The sequence below is a fragment of the Dromaius novaehollandiae genome, chromosome 4 (genome assembly GCF_036370855.1).
Source record: "Dromaius novaehollandiae isolate bDroNov1 chromosome 4, bDroNov1.hap1, whole genome shotgun sequence".
Lineage (NCBI taxonomy): Eukaryota > Metazoa > Chordata > Aves > Casuariiformes > Dromaiidae > Dromaius > Dromaius novaehollandiae.
In genome coordinates this window covers 64051105-64066328 of record NC_088101.1, presented here as the reverse complement: position 1 = coordinate 64066328, position 15224 = coordinate 64051105, and the positions used below count along the sequence as shown (strand labels likewise).

The 15224-nt window shown below is 36.4% G+C and overlaps 1 protein-coding gene across 3 annotated transcripts in view; it reads right to left on the bottom strand.

Annotated features, from left to right (window-relative positions):
- The window catches only part of ARAP2 (ArfGAP with RhoGAP domain, ankyrin repeat and PH domain 2), a 128096-nt gene that overhangs the window by 87227 nt on the left and 25645 nt on the right, over nucleotides 1–15224 (bottom strand). For all 3 annotated transcript variants that reach the window (XM_064511327.1, XM_064511328.1, XM_026093712.2), the window contains 2 exons: nucleotides 9981–10101; nucleotides 6134–6315 (listed from right to left, as the gene is read on the bottom strand). In XM_064511327.1, the coding sequence (XP_064367397.1) occupies nucleotides 6134–6315; nucleotides 9981–10101 (303 nt within the window). The remainder of the gene's footprint in view (nucleotides 1–6133; nucleotides 6316–9980; nucleotides 10102–15224) is intronic.

Below are 15224 nucleotides of genomic sequence, written 5' to 3'. Positions count from 1 at the left end.
TCCTACTTTTCTTCACTGCTAAGTTTTATGTGATCAAGGTAGCTGGCTGCATAGGTATTAGTTCGGTCAGGCTTTCTGGTAGACATTACTGAGAAGTTGATATCTCAGTCATTTCCCTTCCTCCTCCCCTGCCCTCCACACCAAATCAAACTAATCAGGAAGTTTTTGTGTTAGGCTTTCTACCACACTCTACGATTGCTTTTAGTTTTTATTTGCTGTAATGGCTCATTTTGTGCTACACTGCAAACAGAAAGGGAAGTTTTTAAGCTTTCTCACAGAATTCAAGTTATTTCCCTTTTAGTTGTTTCTGATGTCATGAACAGCAATTGATCTTTGCCATGGTTCTGAGTGTGGAAGACTGGGATGCATTTGATGTCAAGGAACCACTGGAAAATGAGGAATATGACCTTAATCTATCATCCCAGCTACAGCTTGATGAAAATGACTTTATTTAAAAGAGGTTAGATCATTTGCTTCTACTTCAGGTTGCCAATGTAACAGTATATTTGATCTTAAAATTCCTGTTCATATTAATCCTCTCCCTTTCCAACATATTTCTTTGGACTTTTCTTTAACTTGCTACAGACTTGCATCATTTTAAAGTAAAGAGTAAAACCTGAAAGAATCAAATGTGGACAAATGTTCATTTGATATCCTGCCTCCTCCCTCTCTTTAAGGCATCTCGGACCAGATTCATTCATATGCTTGTTAACATATTTGTTCATAGCTCTCACCAGCAGTCACCTATCAGTAACTATCGCTCTTCTTTATAGACCTTCCCAGTTATTGTTACAAATAACTTCTTGCCATGACATCTCTGAAACAACACGTTCCTGGGGGGTTGAGGGAAGAGGGAAGCAGGGGAGAGAAGGATTATTTCTTCTGATTTTTTCGGTTGCATAATTACATCTTCCATTGCCCCATCTCTCTCTTCCCAATATCTCCTAGCAACTATGTAAAAGGTCTTCTTGATTCCTTCTCCTGTTTTCTTTTGTTGTCTTTAATCCCCTGCTTCCTCCCCTATCTCCCTTTCCAAAGCTCTGTCAGTTGCTTTTGTAATTTATTAACATCACAATACCTTCCTAGTTTGAATTAGCATCCACTAATCTTAGCTGGCACTTGGCTTCTTACTAGCTCTAAAAATCTTTAAGCAACTATTTTGCTCTCCACACAACTTACATTCAGCTCCTCTCTTCTTTCATATTGCTGTTGTCATCATCTCACTCATTCCATATTCACAGACATCATCATGATGACACAGCGAAGAGTCGAAATACACACAGTCTTTCTCGTGGTTCTTTAGCAAGGCAAGCAATCATTACTACTTATCTTCAGGACTTCATTTAACTGTTACCCTCCCTTGTTTGACACTCTTTCTACTGTATTTTTCAGATCCTCTACTTATTCTTTTGAGAGCTTCTCCTTCTCATCTATCCTGTTTATGATTATTATTCAGGATTGCACCCTCGCCAAAAAGGGGGCATTTCCTAATGAATGATTCCTTTGCAGACGATCTTCATACATTCTGGTAGCCACATTACCAAAGAGCCACAGACTTTTAAGTCTGCCTCTGAATCCTATCATCATCATCTCTGGTATCTGATTTCAAACATTCCTCTTTAAATCTGCATAATAGAGATACCTTAAAATTAACAGAGAAACCTTAAAAAATAATTTCATCGGCACATACTTCTTTCATTTCATTCCACTGACATTCACCTTCCCCTCTCTTTCAGCCTGCCACATTTGAGCATCACCTTTGACTTGTTCTTCCACCTATCCCATCCATTCTCTACCTTTTGCCATCTTTTGTCTGTTTAATATCATTTCCTGTAATACATTTTATAATCTCATCCAGTTTTGCTCTAAATGCACCATTGGCGTTAGAGTAGAAATTAAAATTATTAAGCACAATCTTACTGGTTCAGTCAACATGCATAAACATTTCCATCTGCCACAGAGCAAATCATTTCAATCTTAAACAAAACAAAAAAACCCTTGAAACCAGTTAGAGCATTGAGCCAAAATGAAACATGAGTTTTTTGATAAAAAAAAAAAGGATAATATTTTGTGTATTTAACAGAGAGAGCACTCTCTTATCACCATTCAAGCTTTAACTTAGCATCAATCATGGAGGGAAAAAGTCCCAAATAATCTTGGCATGCCGCCACACATGCCATTTCCCAGTCTTTATATTTGGCAAGGTTTCCTCAAATCTCCCAGGTAAATACATTTAGTTTGAAACCACCTGAGGCAGTGACAAAGAGGGTCCTGAATTCTCTTTATCAAAGCCAAATGCTCAAACACTACAAGACCTAGGCTCTCCCTAATTTCAGATACCAGGGAATCCTGAATATGCCTGATGAAGAGGGTATACTCTGGCAGACTAGATAAGCTCCTGTCACAGGCCTTTCAATGATCTCAGAGGAGAGGTTATCACTGGCACCATCACAGTGGACTGACATTTCAAGCCAAGGTTTAAGCTGTCATGAAGGACCAGATGATATGTTTTTATTTAAGCACGAATGATTTTGAAATAGAAATGGGAATTTCAGTGAGTTATAGGTTGAACAAATTGATTCTCTACGATCTATTTTTCACTTTTGCTCCAGTGAGGAAGTTTAAGAAATTCACATTACATAGAGTCAAAGAAATTGATGGTTTCGTACTACCACTATGTCACTGCCAGAAGTTTGAGGTAAACCAATCACTTTTTAACTAGAAATGGGCCTGAGACATGATGTTCTGATCTCAATCTGAACTTCACAAAGTTCATGGTGGTTATGTTAGGATTTGGTATTTGGCTTAGGTTCTTCTCCACTTTTAACAATGAAGAAAAATCTTTTAAAGTACCAGTGGACTCTTCGCTATCAAGTTTAATAGAAATCAATAAATCAGCTTGATCCAATCTCATTTCAACATTGTAAGGAGTCTAAATAGGTGTCTTTTAGCACTGCAGTTATAATAAACCCCTCTAATTCTCTCTGGGAGTAGTTTTAGTGTGGATGTGAATTCCAATATGAACAAGATTCGAGGACATCCCTGGACATATTTGCCCGGTAATTACTGGGCAGAGTACAAACTTAAAATAGAGAAAGATTTTTAGAACACCAGAGCCCTCTACTGCCTTAACACCACATTATTGAGTTTTTCCTTAAATACTGCAATAAAAATCACGGAGATTTGGTTTTGAATGTGAAAATAAAACATGAAAGGTACTGAGAAAAGCATAAAAAAGCATGCAGCTATTCTTCCCAATTTTCAAACAGGCAAAAGCTATGTAAAGAGAGAGACATTCACTCAAAAGGAGAATCTAACAAGAAACCCCTTTTGACAATTTTGTATTTTTACAGTTTTAAGTAAATCAGCCTGGGGAAGGAGCTGGTTTTGCACCACTGTTTGTAATTTTCACACAAGCAGAAGAAACTGAGAGGTGGGCAGCACCTCTGAACTTCAGCCTGTTTCAGGGCTCTATTTTGTTTTGCTCCTGCTGCACTGCAGTGATCTCTGCAGAGTGCCCATGCAGTAGAAGGGAATAAACAGAAAGGCTGTATAAGGGTGTGTTTTCATGATCAGCTAAAACTAATCTAAAATCAATGACATTGAAAGGGTAGAGCTGATACAACTTACCATACAGCCACAGAAGCAATACATCCAACATACACACACACACACACATACACACAGAGAGAGAGAGAGAGAGAGAGAGAGAGAGTCAATAAGCATATGCAGCTGGAAGGAAACAGATTCGGGTTAGGGAGGGGAAGATGACAAAATAGTCTTAGATTACTTTAGATCCATCATAATCTGCCCTGAAAAGATAACAGAGCTATCAAGGACCCTTCAATGATGAATGACTCTGGAACAGTTTTCTATCAACACATACAGCCCTCAAAGGCAACACAGTCAGAAAAACTGACTCAGAAAAGAGGGTAGAACTGGGAATTTTCCCCTGTCAGCAGAGCAAGACCAAGGGATTACTTGAGGCAAGAAAGATGCTCTCTATGGTTATACACAAGCTGAATAAGAAAGAAGGAAGAAAGCAGGAATTGGATGCCTCGTACTAAGACTCAAGAGGGATGTGGTCAGTCTCAAATGATCTACAATTCTGTGGAAGAGAAATTGCTCTGCTAAGCCTGTAGTCCTCATTTAAGTACCATATTTGTCCCTTAATCAAGAAGCTCAGAACTTCCATAAGGGAGCTATCAAAAGTATTCAGGAGTATAAGAGAAATATAGCATTGATTCTGAAGTCAAAAGTGGCTCTTTACAATATATGTCCACAAGCAGTGGATTCTCATATATGAAAATAAATTAACATATTTCATGGATTCTTATCAATGAAATATCTGAAAACCCTATGGCAGCACAGTAACATTTAGCATCAGAGTATTGTGTCATCCCACAGGCAGAGACTGTAAAGTAAGGCGATCTTCATACCTTCTATCGAAATAAGCTAAGAGAATAGCGGTAAACTGCAATCTAATACTTTTTCTTTTTAATTTCTTTTTTTCTTTTTTTAAATAAAGACCTCTGGTGCTAGAATTTACTGAAATAAACATAATTTAAATGGCGAGTCACCTGTTCATTACCATAATCAAGATCAGGGATGTTGGTATAGCTGTAAAGTATTGTGCTCAGCTGCAATGACCGATTCCTCTCCAGGGTGCTCAATCAGCCAAACACACTTTAGTCTTAGGTTCAATGAGATACAGCCAATACACATTTGATAAGATATTACATGTCCAAAGCACTTAGGTGGAGTTCTGTGCTAGCTACAGAACAATATAAATCCATAAACCGCACTACATTTTTGGATCAGTTGGTTGTTGATTGACCTCAAACAATGCACCTAATCAGTTAAACTTCCTTGGAGGACAGCAAGTAGAAAGAAAAACTCTTTCTCAGTCTCATATTTTCTGCCATGCCCTGGAAAAGAACAATAAGATCTAATGCTGAACATTAAGTTGGCCCCCAAATCCATCTGAATAGTTTCACAAAGAAGAGGGCAGTGGGAGAGAAATTCAGACAAAAATGATAAATCATACTGTCAGACCATTCACATTTGAAACATGAGATTGCCTGTACACAAGTTTGCCTAGCATTATAACTGCTGGTTTAGCACAAGTGGGCAATGGCAAAGAACATACACAAGTTGTTTTTGCCTGCCCGCTGGTCCTTCTAGAATGCAAATCTTTGTGTGACTTCAGAACAATTTTTTTCCCCCCGAAATGCACATGAAATTGGGTTAGATGAAAGACCTATCAAATCCAGTATTCATACTGTTGTCTTTCCCTAAACAAGAGCATAAGAACAAGGCAAGCATATAAGAACAACTCCTCAAAATACTCTCTTGGGCTCCAGCAACTTGTGGGTCAAGGATTTCCTTACACAGAAATAATACCTTTCACTCAATGTTCTGCAATAGATTTTTTTCTCACTGATTTGCGCAGTTGTTCATTGAACTCAATTAGCCACATATATCCTCCATATACACAGCATCCTATGATAAGGAGTTTCACAGTTAACTACGTTATTATATCATACTATATTCATGCCCAAAACAATACAAAAAGCTCTGGATTTTGAAAGCTGAATTGATAGACTTACTTCATTTTTTTAAAAAATATTGGATTTGTTTAAAGTATTACAGTGCACAACAGAAACTGGTCAATCTAGATTGTTAAAAAAAGAAAGAACAGCAGTTTTGAACATTTAACTGAAGTATCACTTAAATTTCACAATGTACTTCTGAATAATGCACTTACTAGAGCACTGTATTACAGGAGGACAGTGAAATCAGTGCACAAAATAAGCCTTCTGAATTAGCAGAGTGCTTAGGACACACACTTAAAGAGTGAATTAATCGCAGCCCTGCCACTAACCTGTTGTGACACTCAGAGCTTTTCACTTCACCTCACTGTATATTCGGTTTTTCCATTGTACAATAGACATAATGATATTTCTCCTGCTTTTTGAAGCCTTCTGAGAATAGCAGCAATAAAAGTACTACATAAAAGGAGATATGCATTTATGTTGAAATGTATCTATTCACTAAGAGCCATCAATTTCTAACTCACTAGTTAAATCATCTTTACAGGCATTCATTTACAAAAAGAATATGAAAAATTTACCTGCTCATTTTTGCAGATCCACACTGTATTCCCCTGAAGCAGAATAAAGATTTTGGCTTTGTATCCTTTCAGTTCAAGATATCCACTTTTCTCAGGGGCAACAGAAGTTCGAGGCTTAGAGTTATTATCAGACTGCGATTTCAAGGCATTGAGCATCGTATTAACCCAGTCATTCCTCTCTTCTAACAACACAAAATTAGACAAAGTCAGGTTATAAGTTAAGTAGCAGCTCCATTCTTCGCTACCATATTCATTTTCCTATTCTTTCTATTATGCTTTGCTGCCATATGGAATAACAATATCAGATCAGAGTGAACATCCACCTTGAACGGGAGGTGGGAAAAAGAAAGAGAGAAGGGGGGGGGGGGGGGGAAACACGAGCCCATGTCAGTGGAGAGGTTAGAAAAGATATCCATTCCACTAACTCCCAACAACCAACATGCAAACTGAGGGTTATACAAACTGACGATCAACATTTTAAAAATTGGGACTACCAGTGCTTAGATGCTTAATTTCAGGAAGCTTAAAGACTGAAGCCATAAAGGTGGAATGCCCATATTCTGGGAATCAATGGAAAAGAACTACAGAAGTTACACAAGGAAAAATTGAGGAGTAAAATTCCCCAATACTATTTTATGTTTGGCCATGTTTTACGCAAAAACATTTGGCAGTTTACAATCTATTCCATTAAGGTATAGTGGTTAAGATTGATATCGTCAAGGGAATTGAGTAACCAAGAAAATGCATGTTTGAATATCTCTTGCATGCATTATTAATTTAATGTCTCACAAATCTATGAACACAAGTAGGCGAAGTAATAAAGTTCCACTCAGTCCACTATGTTCACACATTCACCAGATTAAGAACAATATATTTTAATGCTGAATGGTTTGAATGAATTAGACCTGTCCCATGTGATAGGAACATTGTAAAAATTCCAGTTCTTTGCTCTGAAGGATTCAGGCAGTGAAATATACTTGGCCAAATAATGACTGAAATTTTGACTACATATATATGTTGGCTCACCAAAAAAAAAAAAAAGTTCTGTTCACAATATATATAAAGTTCACAAAATCAGTTCCCAACATCGCAAAGAGTACCACCAAAACAATAATGCATTTACTTCTTAATGTCACACGTGTAATAAGGAGGAACAAATAAATGAACTTAAGCATGAGAGAATGATTCAAAGAAGAGGAAGACAGCAGCCTGACAATCTAGCACAGGGAAGATGATCTCAGTATTCATCTTGGGAGTACAAGTTTTGTTTTAAAACAAGCTTTTAAAATTGTTTGAAAATAGTTTTAAAAGATTATTGGAATTTTTTAGAATAGTTGAGGGCATCACATTAACCTAAAGTATTTTTGATAGTGTTTTACTTCAGTCAAATAAAATCTGATCACATCTGGACAGACTGTGCATCTAAATCATTATTATCACTTAGCAGAATAATTTTTGCCCCTAGATGCTCCTCAACTTCCCAAGGCATTATATATAGAGGCTTTTTTACCTCTGGATATTTAAATCAAACAAAAATAGTGGGTTTTGATATATCATCAAAAAAAATCAGAACACTGAACGTGAACAAAATGAGCACCACAGTCTATTGATTGAGGACCCATACTGGTAGGAAGCGACACAGGTCGGTGAACACAGTGATAGTATTCTGTATTTTAACACTACAGCAGAAAGAAAGGAAAGCTAATAAATAAGGTCCACAGTGTGGAATACTTACAAAAGTCTGCATTTTAAAATCTTTGAATAGAAGCTAAATACCCTTGGAATAGCCTCAGTGCAATTTTCAACCACAAATTCACAGAAGGACTAGAATCCAGTAACAGTTTGTGCACATACCAGGAAGCAAGCAGGGTTATTTACATAATTTACTGTGAATACATCATCCAGCTCTGGATATAGTAAGTACCAGATTGCTTGTCCAACACATATTTCTAACCTTAAGTGAACAGCTTTACAGACAGGCCACTCTGTCCAAAGAGGGTTACACACCAAATAAAAATACAATTTCATGTGTAACAAGTGGCTGTTCTGAATACACAGTACTAAATATTTTATAAGCAAGTATAAGTTGTTAATGTTTTTATAGTATTCAAAGGCAACAGTCCATAAGCAAATTATGGCCCTGCAAAATTCATGTATTGCACTAAGGCTGTTGCGTTCCAATGTGTTAAAAAAGAAATCTATTTTAAAAGAAAACAAAGTCAAAAAATAATAAAAAATAGATCTACTTTTTAACGGAGCTAACAGCATAAAAATGCCTGAAATGATTTGAGCCTAACCTGATAAGAAGGATTTGTCCACTGATGCTGCATTCCTGCTACAGCCTACAGCAAATGTTTACAACCAAGCTATAACCCATAAAAATGGGAGTTGATAATGGAAATGCGGAGAGACCCTAAGCTATAATGGTGCTGGCATGTACTGCTGTAAATACACATTGCATATCTTTTAAGTACTCCTTAGGTATTCCATTTTATTTTATTATTTCCATAAATAAGTTAAATCATACACGCACTAATATTGATTCCACATATTATAGCTGTTGGTTGATAAAGCATTAAATTAGAACATCCACTAACTTCCCATTTACATTTGTATTCTCTATCAATGCATTGTTGAAAATATTGTATAAGACAGTAAATAAAGACACCCAGAAAAATCCAGATTTTCTTTGATCACAGTATCACATCCAAGCCATCAACTTCATTGTTGCTCTTTGTCAGTTTTATATCAAGCAGTGACTTGGAGCAGATGGCTGAGTGCACACAGACTATAAGTGCTACTAGTGAGTGCTAAGGAATGCCCAGAAAAAAAAAAAAAAAAAAATCTTTGGGAAGCATTGAGGAGGAATTAAGAGCTGGAAAATAGCATTCTTATTTGGTATTTTTTAAAAGCCATTCCCCAATAAATTCAGTTCTTCAAAGCAGATTTTCTACAAGCTAAGCCTATCAAAGTTTAAAGGATATAATTATGCTGAAGATCATAAATTAGATTCTTCAAATACCAGTGTAATAGAGGTTTTCTGATGCTCTTGACAACCCACTTTGGACTGGGTTCCTAAGGAAAGAGGCTTACACAATTACACTGTGTGAACTGACATATGCATATCTGTCCATTAATCTAACAAATTTTAAACCCACTAGTATTTTTCAAGAAAATTTTACATAGGAATGACAGTATGAAAGCTAAGTTGCAAAATCTGCATAAAATAGTTGTTTAGCCTACATCTATCATACTTCACAGAGAAGGTGCTTTTGCATGAGCACAGATCTTATAAATGGCCTTTTGTGGAAAATTCCAGTATTAACTTTGAGACTGTAATATATCAAACTTTATTCAATCAAGCATTTGCTGGGTTTTTTTATTATAATCACAACAGAGAGGTTCCAGGCATGGAAGCAAAATGAGAAATATCCTTGATCTGCTTCAAGGAGATTTCAGTGGTAAACCTGAGAAGTAGGGTTAATAATTGAGCTTCATTAATCCAACTACTCCACAGAATCTGGGAGAGGCCTTTAGTTCTGGATGATGTAAAATAATTCCACTTTTTCCTCAAAAATATATATATATTTTGCTTCTCTGGAGTCCTAAAATTTTGGTAGCAATCTCCACTGTGCCTAGACCATAACTTAATTTAGAGTGTCTAAAAAGAATTTTTAATCCAAAGGTTACAATTATTTCAGGTCTCACTTTATGAGCCTAAAACAGCTGGATTCTAAAAATACTTCTGGTAGTGCGATTTTACACATTATATTTCACAAACATAATTTACCAGCAGTTACTCGCATGACTTTCTAGCATTTATCAGAATTACATGTGTTTTACTTACCTTCTTTATCCACCCGGAAGACAAAAGTCCTGTCGGATGTGACAACTTCAAATTTATTCTCCCCATGAACTCTTACTGTTGCTATAGCAGAAAGAAGGATTATTCCCTTAGAGAACATTTCCTATAATAGAAATACAATAGAAATAGTTAGTAACTCTCATGGAACATTAAATATCTCTCTCATTTGATCTAAACATCACATTACTTGCCATGATGTTTAGGAGGTTCACGTACTCAGGCAGTGCTCTTAAAAGTTTGTAATATTATTAATAGAAGTTGCACCAATTAGTAAACTATTTCACTACCTGCATGTCACCAACCTCACTGTTATGCCTCCATGCACACTTGCTGCCTTCTAAAATAGAGTAAAATCCCAAACTGAGATATAATGCATATATATATATATATATGAGAGACTCCACTTCATGAATTGTCTTGAGACACTAGTATTTCAAACTATCACACTCTCACTTAAATTTAGAATTGCATGTTACAGTTAATTACATTGAGTATCTCACAAAACCTTAATTAAAAAAAAATAATTATACTTGTGGAATAGAATCAGATGGGGGGGGTACTTTCTCCAGGTACTAAATTCCAAAGAGTTTCTGTCCCTTCCCCTCTCCTTCGGTAGCTAGCCAGTAAAAACAAGTAAGTAAATCCGCTGATTTTGTCTCTAATTGTGAACTGAAAGGGGTCACCAGTTCTCTGCAAAAATCCATTACCCTGTGAATATTAAGGAGAAATGTCTAGCTTGGCTTGGTATGTTCTTTTCTGCTATACAAGATGGGAGGAGAACAATCCCTTGCAAACATCATTTGGTGCCTGAGCAAATTTTCTCCAAATTTTCTATTTTTCAACTATGCAAACAGGACAACTGAACCAAAAAATTAAAGCAAGTTAGGAAAACATAATTACCTCAAGACTGCTAAGATGCATATCTTACTGCTAAGATTTATGATCCACATGCAGTAATAGCCCAAGAGTCAGCTCCCCATAAGGAGTTTGTATTGCAATAACTTCCTTCCTGAAGTATAAATTATTATAGTAAGACTTATATAAGAACTCAAGGTACCACTGTGAAGGTTAAACATGGAGGATGCACAGAATATATTTTCTGAGTTCAATATATTTCTTTCACAAGAATTATGATGTTCCACTTTTAGGTACAAATGTGTGTCAGTGAATGTTGTTTGGACAACTGCAATTTATCAAAAATATCAAAAAAAGCTGAAATGAACACATTGCCATAATTAAACCACAAACTACTCTGTCAGTCAGAATGGCCTTAGTATTATATACCTATTTTCATTATGGCTGTACTTGTTCACAGAGATTTTAACGCAGCAGTTCTGTATTTGTTAAAAAAGTTAGATATCATGTTAACTACCGATCCTTCACAGTAGCAAAACAAACTCTTACTATAGATGTTATTTCTAAAGGTGTTCAGATGCAACTATATCATGGTGTTTGCAGGCATCTACTGGCAGTATTTGGTACTGTAAGAGAATACCTCAGACTGCTATAAGTATACAAACTACAAGTAATAGCTATCTTATTTTACCTGCTTTTAAAAAAAGTGGCTTTCTTTCTAAGCTGAGCATAGTTTTGGTTTTGCTATTTAAATATACAACCTTTTTAAACCTTTATTATCCAAGATGTATATATTTTCAAATACAGTTTAAACCGTGGTAATTTCTCAATCACATTTCTATAGCAGCTTCTCTTTCATATGCAAGAAATAATGCCTACTATTACAAGCTCTTCTGTTGATCAAGACAGAACTTCTCTCAAATACTCCAGCCAAAAAATTAGGTAGATTATCAAAAAAAAAAAAAAAAAAAAAAAAAAGAGAGAGAGAGAAAGAGAGAGAGAGAGAGAGAGAGAGAGGAAAAAAAAGAAGAAAAACACCCAAAACCGATATTTCTTCTGTTACAGACATGTCTACATTAGTTTTTGAGCTGTTTAACAATTCTGTGGCAGAACAATTTTCTACTGAAAAAAAATCGAGCTTGTTAAGATCAACTCCTTTGAGGGAAATGTTTATTTTCCAGTACAGTCCAATGGAGCCCTTCTTTGCTGGGTATGTTACAGAGCTGGCCTAAAAGATCCGAGAAAACACCATTTTGCACTGTTTTGGCTTTCCTTCTGCAACAGAACTAACTATGACCTATTTCAAGAAGGACACTGATTCTTCTGTTTCCCCAGCAAATTTCATTCCTTGTTAAGCTCAGATGCAGCATAACACACCAGAAGATAGGAATTACTTTCCTCTAAATCACTAATATATTTCTCAGGGCTCCTAAGGTGCTTTTAAGTGAAAACATCAATAAAAGCAGGAGTTTCGCCTTACTATAAAGTGTGCTTTATAGCACCAGAGTTGTTCTGCCAAACGTGGGAAGAACTCCCAAATAAAAGCTATGCATATTTGGTAGCTGAAAAGAATTCTCAAACTGTATCTTCCTTTCTTGAGCTTGCGCTTGCTTCAGTTAACTACCTTCTGTTAAAGACAAAACCACACAGGATGTTGCTCTGACCACATCATCTTGCTCAGGACGGCAAACATAAGAAATGAGCAGCATCAGTGATTCAAACAAAAAACAGTTCCTAGCTCAGACGCTACTTGTAGGAAATGAACATTTTTCTTCATATATGCTGGTATAAAGGAAAGAAGAGATCTGTATTGATTAAAAGGAGACACACAACTAGATCAAGGTTAGAGAAAGGTTTAAACAACTCATGTTTAGATCATTCAGAAAAGTGTTATGATGGGCTAAGTACATGTTTTCATGAGTACTACCCTTCCCATCCTCCACATGCTTCACTCTTGATTAGCACAATTCCCCTTCTTGAGAATTTCATTCCTCTCAAGTTCCTAATTCGAGTGACAAATAGAGCGATTCAATATTGGTAGTGTTTCTGGGTAAAATAAACACTTTTTTTAAAAACCGTTCAGTCTACCTCTCTTCCTGAATACACCTTGCAATAATCAGGAAAATATCTCTGTAAAGATTGGTTTTCTTTTGAGAACTACTTTTAATTGAGATTTGTGACGCTAACAGTGTAACACTTCCTTCAGAACTAGCTTGTTTGTGTGGGAGTGCTCTTGGACAAACATATACTAGAATAGAGGGATCTGGTCATTAAAACCTAGAAGCTAAAAAAAAAACCCAGCTTCCCTATTTAAATATAGCTAGACATTTAAGACCAGTCAGAGGAGAGACATCTTGCCTGTGCAATGAACTGTATGACTAGGCCTACCTTTTATCAGACCAGGCAATGCCGACTCCTGAGCTGCATGCAAGTCTTGAAGAGCCTGCAGGTGGTTACTTACGGTTTCAAAGTAACAACACACAAACAAAGGCAACGTGCTGGTATCTACCTACCAGGCAATGCTGGCTACGGGAAGAGTGATCCAGCAGAGATCACTGGACCAAAAACTCCATGCCCCTCAACGACACCACTGCTCAGTCCAACACAGTCCCACTTTGCACTGAGAACTATGGGTAGACAAGTATGTTTTCGTCCTATCTACAAAATACTCCAAGAGTTTCACCAAATCCTCAGCTGTCTGTTTGCTTCAGGTTTTGTACTCAGCTTCCAAGAAAACAGAGACAAGGAGGCTTCAAACCAAGCCTTTTTGAAGCTTCTGCTAGCCAGCCCCCCCAAAGACCTTTAATACAGAGCAGGTAGGGATGGTAGCTTCCTATGGGTCCTGTACCATGTTAAAGACTCCTCTAAACAGAATGGAAGATTTCTGGGATGTCCTATGACAGATGAATGCAAAAAATGGCCTAGGCCAGAGTTAGGAACCTCAAGGTAAGTGTTTAGTTACATTCAACAGAAAAACAACAACAACGGCCCCAGTACAGATATAAGGTTTGATGTAATAGCACTTCTTTTCTCAATTACGCTACAGACAATGTTAAACAAATACCAATGCTGAATTCTCCAAGTCTTTCTTAATAACTAGCCCTGCTTTTCTGCTCCTCTACAGCTCTAGGATGAACACACAAAGAAGTTAACAGATGAACACGCAAAGAAGTTAACAATTCATTGTCACTCCAATCCCTATGTTATTCTATTGTTCTCTTCACCTACACGATCATGTCTTTCACTGTAAGTGAAGTTAAATAAGAAAGCATGAACAAGTTGTCTCATGTTCCTGGTCAGTAGTCATAGTGAGAATCAATGAAAATGATTTTTTGAATTTGTGTCTAATTTCCCTCGCCCTTCAGCACATAATCAGCTTTTTCTTACTTCTATTTTTTCCCCCTCAAAATCTACCAAAGCGGGTTTAAAAGTGGACATATTATAAAGTATCTACAGAACTCTTCCTGTTTACAACCACCCAGCATAATACTCAAGAACTTTTACTGGAAATTGTATTTTGTTCCTAATCTAATATGCATTTTCAACAGGAAATACAGGAAACCTTCCAGTGTTTCAAGTAATACACATGCATATAACCTCATCTCCCCCAAACAAGCACATTGTATCTGTCTATCTATCTATCACTTTTAAGCTTAACAAGATCTTTATTTCTTCTAAGAGGAGAAATGAAGTGAATTAATCACATAGCAACAGATATAGAGTTTCGTAGTGAACTCAAGTCTATTGAATAGACACAAAGCAAAAATCCAAAAGAATAAATGGGAAATATTTCAGAAAAAAAAATAATAAAAGCAAGCAAGTGAGGTTTAAAGACAGATCCCTAAAGAACAATGTATTTTTCTTTGTTAAAAGCAGTACTGAAAGGTCAAATAAATCTTTTGTGAATCTTGTTTTCATAGAGGAAATACAATTTTTGTTTAAAGCCACAATTTACAAATACATTGTGGTATCACATATCAAAAGTGAACTACTTCAGTCAAACTAGCATTCTAAAATTGGAAAGAAAGCATGCACCAGGCAGGGAGGTACGCCTTTTGAGCCTGCAAATTTAACTAGATCATGACAAAAGTTTTAGCAAGAATCAATCCATAGTTATAGAAGCAAAGAAGAACAGTCACTGACATCACAGCACTCTGCTGATTTTAAACAGACCCATTCAAATGCAAGCTAGTCTAATGTTATGCGCTTTTTTTCCTAGAAGATATGCAGGAAAAAAATCTTTTTAATTAAAGAGTAAGTTTTCAGCTTTAAAGTGTTCCATGCCAAGCTTAAACTTTCTTTCAAAAAATCCTAACGTGCTGAGTTCCCATGACAAGTTAGGACAGTTTGCTGCCACCAGCAAAATAACAC